Source organism: Plasmodium fragile (assembly GCF_000956335.1).
Source record: "Plasmodium fragile strain nilgiri unplaced genomic scaffold supercont1.65, whole genome shotgun sequence".
Taxonomy (NCBI): domain Eukaryota; phylum Apicomplexa; class Aconoidasida; order Haemosporida; family Plasmodiidae; genus Plasmodium; species Plasmodium fragile.
The window spans coordinates 45,868-52,234 of NW_012192645.1; the positions used below are offsets into that span (position 1 = coordinate 45,868).

General features: G+C 37.9%; 1 protein-coding gene across 1 annotated transcript; it reads left to right on the forward strand.

Moving 5' to 3' along the window:
* Window positions 1-2,070: 2,070 nt before the first annotated feature.
* Window positions 2,071-5,085, forward strand: AK88_04496 (uncharacterized protein; the record flags this gene model as incomplete). The annotated part of the gene is made up of 1 exon (XM_012482106.1): window positions 2,071-5,085. The coding sequence occupies one exon, from the start codon at window positions 2,071-2,073 to the stop codon at window positions 5,083-5,085; it is 3,015 nt and encodes a 1,004-aa protein (XP_012337529.1).
* Window positions 5,086-6,367: the final 1,282 nt, after the last annotated feature.

The window sequence follows — 6,367 nt, forward strand, 5'->3', positions numbered from 1 at the left end:
AAAAAAAAAAAAAAAAAAAAAAAGTTGCAATGAATGATTGCTTAGTAATTGTTTATTTGCAAAAGCGGCGTTGCATACATGTGCAAATATTTATGTCTACACAAATTTATCACAACGAACACTGATGATTCTTTAAATGTTAAGTAGAAATTGTTTTTAGTAAAAAAAAAATAAAAAAAAAGTTCTCTCTTATAATATAGGGATATAATATTCCCTTGGCCAGTTGGTACATAGTGGATCTGTGTACCACATAAATTGAGCTGTTTTGTTCGTGTAGACCTGGAGTGGGAAATGACCTATTTTGATGAAAATGTAAGTTGAAGTGGCTCATCAGGATGTATTTTCTACCTTGCACATGGAAAGAAAAGCGTCTTTTTTTTTTTTTTGTTTCTTTTTTGCAATGGTTTAGAACGGGATATTGGAGGAGTGGCCACGGTTAGCAATCACGACAAATTAGGCAACAGCGAAACTGTGCACTTGCTTTCCTTTTCCAGTTGCGCCTCCTCCGCGTATAACACCTATTACCCACAGTATCGGCACAAAATATGAAGGAAGGAACCATTTGAGCCCATTGCCATGGTAATGCGTGTACGGTGCGCGCAGGTGGGATGGACGAAGTGATAACCCTCTGCTGCCACACACATGAGTCAAAGCTCTATTTGTTTGTATACGAAAAAAAAAAAAAGAACGCAACTCCTGAGTTGCATGGAACGTCCTGCAGTTACACGGAAAATTATGAAGATATGGGGGGGAAGGAGGAGGCACAAATATACGACATTGAATGCATGGCAAGTATGCTAATGGGCGGCAATCAATATGGAGGAAAAACAATGAACGCCATGTATTGTGCCATACATCGCGGATGACACATTTTTTTGGGGTTATCTTTTGTACGTTTTACGCATTTTCATATTGTATACGCAATTTTTAATACGACGGGACATCCTGAATTATATTTTTGTTGCTGCGGAAACTAAACTCTGTTTTTCTGTTCAGCCCTAGAGGGAAAGAGAAGCCCACAGGGCATTTTATACGCACCGAATACTGCATATACCTTCCCGCAAGGCCAAATAATATGCACCAATTTTTTTTTTTACAAGAAAAAAAAAAAAAATTCCATATGATGATGAGATAATACAGCATACGATAGCAGCATATATATGTATGTAACCCATCCCTTGTTACGTCAAAATTGAACAAATGGAAAAAAAGGAAAAAAAAAAAAAAAATCGCAGAAATAATTACATTATATCATTACCTCTCCACCACCACCCCACCTGCTGAATGCATATTTGTAAAGGAAAACGATCGAGTGATCAGTTTTCCAGGTTAGAAAAAAAAATGTCCCGTTATCGCGTTAACAAAGGATAACATGCGCCATTCTGAGGATGCCAAAAAAAAAAGAAAAAAAAGAAAAAAAAGCAAAAGAAAAAAAAAGATACACCCAAATGATGAAAAGAACTTAACAAATTGGATCATCCTGTATTTTACTGGAACCATTTCTCAACCAACGCATACGTAGGGTGTTGGCGAGAGAGGAGTTTAGCAGCCTAGCAAGCATTTGTGTGGAAGGAGAAAAACGGAGTAGCATACATTAAACTTCATTACCCCTCGTACACCCCTCCTTGTCGCTCAGTAGAGAACGAACAAACAAGCCCATTCCAAGCCGCCTTCTGATCATCGTTCCTAATTGCTTCCTTACAATACGGAAGAGTTTTTTCTGTTATTGCCGCCCCCACCTACCCCCGCGCGATGCATCCTTTGCATACTTCTTAACTGATCAATTTAGTCGTTTTTTCCCCCCCATTGCGAAATAACAGAAGACCGCCCATTTAGCCATCCCAACGTTGAAAAATAAATGAAACAAAATCGCGGAAGGGCACATTCCGCACATGTGTGTCTGTATCTCGTCTTGCGCAAAAAGTGAATGCACTTTGACCCCAAGTCCCCTTTTTTTTTTGTGTGTGAGTGCCTTAGGGGTCGCCTCCTCCAGTACAGCGCGCCTCGCGAGCACCACTCTTGTGTTGACACGGCTTTTTAAAACTGTGCTACAAGCGACCAGGGGGAAAAATGCTCAAGCCATTAGGTATCAAAGACAAAATTCAAAGGAACCTACTAAAAGATTCAAAGTATGATGATGAAAAATCCGTTGTAAATCCACATGAAGGAGATAAGGCCAGCATCCTACAGGAGACCAGAGTGTTCTCCAGCTACCCCCTCAACACACAAAAGTGCATGCAAATTTTAACAAAAATTTTGTACCTCATAAATAAAGGGGAAGAAAAATTAACCTCACAAGAATGCACAGATATTTTTTTTAACATCACTAAATTATTCCAGTCCAATAATGAAAGACTACGAAGGATGGTTTATTTACTTATAAAAAGTTTACCAGTCAATGAGAAGGAAGTTTTTATTGTCACAAGTTCCTTAACGAAAGATATGAACTCAGCTAACGATTGCTATAGAGCAAATGCCATACGAGTCTTAAGTAAAATAATTGATAATTCTATGGCTACTCAAATTGAACGTTACTTAAAAACAGCCATAGTGGATAAAAACCCTTTCGTCTCTTGTTCTTCCCTCCTATGTGGACTGAATCTTTATTTAAACGCATCCTGTGATATAGCGAAGAAATGGATTCATGAAGTGACTGAATGTATTAACAGCAAAAATCCTATGATTCAATTTCACGCCTTAACCTTGTTGTGCTCAATTAAGTATCAGGATAAACTAGCCTTAGAAAAAATTATTTCATCTTACAGCAAAAGTTCTAGTCATTTATCTGGTGCCCTTGCAAACTGCCTCTTAATCAAATATGCTTCTTGCCTAATTTACTGCACCGAAGTGGATAGCGAATTAGGCAATACAAAGCACCTTACCCCCGGGACCACTTCTCCTCCACAAGGTACTACCCAATTTGGCAACCCCCTTACCAATTCTTTCCCTTCCACACAGCCAAATAGATCTGCAGGAAGAACACATGATATGTACAACATACAAGATTATGCAACAAATAAAAATAATTTTATCCACCCAACGACAAAAGTCTGTTTTGATTATTTGAAAAATTGCCTCAAAAGTAAAGACCCCATGGTTCTTTTTGAATGCATTAAATGCATATTTGAGCTAGCCATTTACGACAAAACAGCGAGAAATTCCACCACCGTATTTAACGTAGATATACTAAATGAATGTATGAAGGTGTGTCAAGTATTCTTATTATCTTCCAAAGTAATCGATAAATTTAGCATCATCAGACAAATAAATAAACTGTCTCATCACAGACCTCATGTCGCATCTAAGATCAATCAAGACATAGAAAATCTCCTAACTGATAATAACAAAAGTATTTGTGTCTTGGCATTCACAACTTTATTAAAAACTGGAAATGAAGCTAACATTGATCGACTCCTTAGTCAAATTAATAATTACATGACTGGAGATAACAGTTTTTTTAAAGTACAAATTATTGAAGAATTAAAAAACTTATGCTTTATCTACCCTTCCAAATGTAACATTATTCTTAATTTCCTCTCGAACAATCTCAGAGATGAAGAATCTTATCAATTCAAATCAAAAACAATAGATGCAATTATTTTAATTATTAGTAAAATCCCCAATTCGGAAGAAACAGCCATCCTTCAACTTTGTGAATTTATTGAAGATTGTGAATATAATTCACTCCTCCTCAGAGTTATAAGATTCCTTCTAGTCCACATACCAAAAACGTCCACCCCATCAAAGTATATTAGATACATATACAATAGGTTAATTTTAGAAAATTCTACAATACGGGTCGATGGCCTATATGCTCTCTTTCACATTGCCTTAAAATGTGGAACAAACACCAAAGATATATTATTCCTTTTAAATTGTCTTTTGGCTGATAATGATGATGAAGTTAGGGATCGTTCCAATTTCTTATATCACATTTTAAAAGAAAAAATAAACAAAATGGATATGCAGGGGGAAAATTCCTCTAACGACTTACCCCTCATTGATGAACTTCTAACAAATGAGACACCCACACATATGGAAAATCTTCTTTACTTAATACAAAAACATGTAGAGGATAATGTCGCGGAAGAATTTGACTACAACAGTGCCAAGGAAGAAATACAAAAAATGGGTGACAAAACTTTCAAAGATGTACTAGTAGCAAATGCATCTTCCTCTACTTTGCCCCCCAACCTGAAATGGAAAAGTTCAAATGCAGATGTGTATGGTGGATGCATGAATGGAACAAAATTACCTGAACAAAATATAGAGTCCATTTTATCAGAAGAGGTGAACAACCTTGTAGAAAATTACCAAATAGGTTTACTCAAAATGGTAGGCAAGTCCGTACCACTAACGGAAAGTGAAGCTGAATACACCGTCCTGGTCAAGAAATACATTTACGACCACAACATATTACTCGAATTTATAATACAAAACACTTTAGCAGAACAAATCCTAGCAGATGTAAATATGCAAATAAACTCCTTTGATAAAAAATGGACCATTTTGGAAAAAACAAATATTCCTAATTTATTTTTTAATGAACCCCAAAATTTATATGTCCTCTTGGGAAAAAATACACCCCTATTGGATGAAACACCCACCACTGCAGACTACCAGGTCAACCAACACTTTCAACTCTCTCTTCACTTCCTCACCAAAGAAAATGAAATGGACAATGGGTTCCCGGACTCCTACTCCATTAACCCCTTGAGCATACAAATTACCGACTTCATGTCCCCAAGAATATTGAGAAATGGAGAATTCAAACATGTGTGGGATAGCATGGAAAATCTAAACTCAGAAGCTGTGAGCAAATTTAGCCTCAATTTTGAAAGTATTCAACTAGCTGTTGTAGGATTACTAAATACTTTAAATATGATGGCTTGTGATCAGACAGATAGTGTGGAGGCAAACAGCAACAGCCACAACATGCTCCTCTCCGCTAGATATATGAACGAATCTCATGTCCTGTGCAAGGCGTCCCTCATTCTGTCGCAGCAGTACGGATGCTTGTTGAAAATCGTGTGCCGATCCCGCGACAAGCAACTCTCCGAAATGCTCCTCAAGTCGCTCGAGTAGGCCCCCTCCACGCGCACACACCGCACGCGCGTACATACATACATATCGAGGGACGTCTCCTCCCAATTTGTTGTAAATGTTAAATTTGTTCTATTCATCCTTTTTAAAGTGTATGAATATTATTGAATTTTTTTTTTTCCCCCCCTTTTTTTTGCATGTATCCTAACTTGTGGTAGATTTCGAACCTGGGTAGTCCCACCGATGGGGGGTACTAAAATGATTGATTGAAAAAGTCTCACCACGGACTGTTGATATGACCGAATGATGACAAACCCTCCTAGTGAGTACCATCATAAAAAAATTTTCACTCGACTTCCAAGAATTAATTCCTGTTCTCATGCGTTTCTATCTGTACCATATATATAAAGCAGCCCATTTTTGTCCTAGCAAACCATGTGTGTGTAGGGAGTGCTAGGATGGACGTCTTCTCCTCTCATAGGCCTCAAATAAAAGGGCAAACTAAGGCCTTACTAAGAGTAAACATACCCTTATACTAATATATCATGCCTTTGCCCTCCCTTGTCTCAACCAAAAAACAGGCAAACACGACCGTTTGCAATTATTTGTACAGGACAAGTTCAAGTTAATCAAACCACATACCATGATATACGTATAGACACATGCACACACACACATGTGTGTGTGTGGAGGCAGAATTAGGATGCTTCCTTTTACTTTCCGTTTTGTCCTCCCCTGCCCTAACCGTTTTGTCACAAATTAACGTGCCAAGCGAATTCTGGTTCTCCCTTTTTGGGGGTGCACACACCAATGGGTCATATATTTTTTAAATGGAAAATTGGGCCTCCAAAATAAATGTTGTAGAAATTGTGAACATGAGTGAGGGTAACATTTACTTCACCTTTGGTGCCCAAGGGAGCACATTAAAAAAAAAAAAAAAAAAAAGCAGATCATCATAAGTGTACATATGTACACGTGCACACATGAGTGCACATGCTGCACCAGTTAAGCTACTCGACATACTTATTCATTGAACACGATGAAGGACAATGCAACAGATGGCGTCCCTTCTTTCATGGGTATGACCCCATAGAGACGACAACATGCATGTCGATGCACACGGGACTTAGCCCCTCGGTACGCGTTCAAGGTCGCATCGCAGCACGCGAAAGAGCTCCTTTGATTTTGTAGAACTATCCTTTGCTCCACAACCAAAGTGACTACCGATAACAGTGCCAACGAGGCTGAGACTACTCTTTCCTCACTTGGCCAAGTTGCAATTATTTTCAAAAAAAAAAAAAAAAAAAAAAAAAAAAAAAAAAAA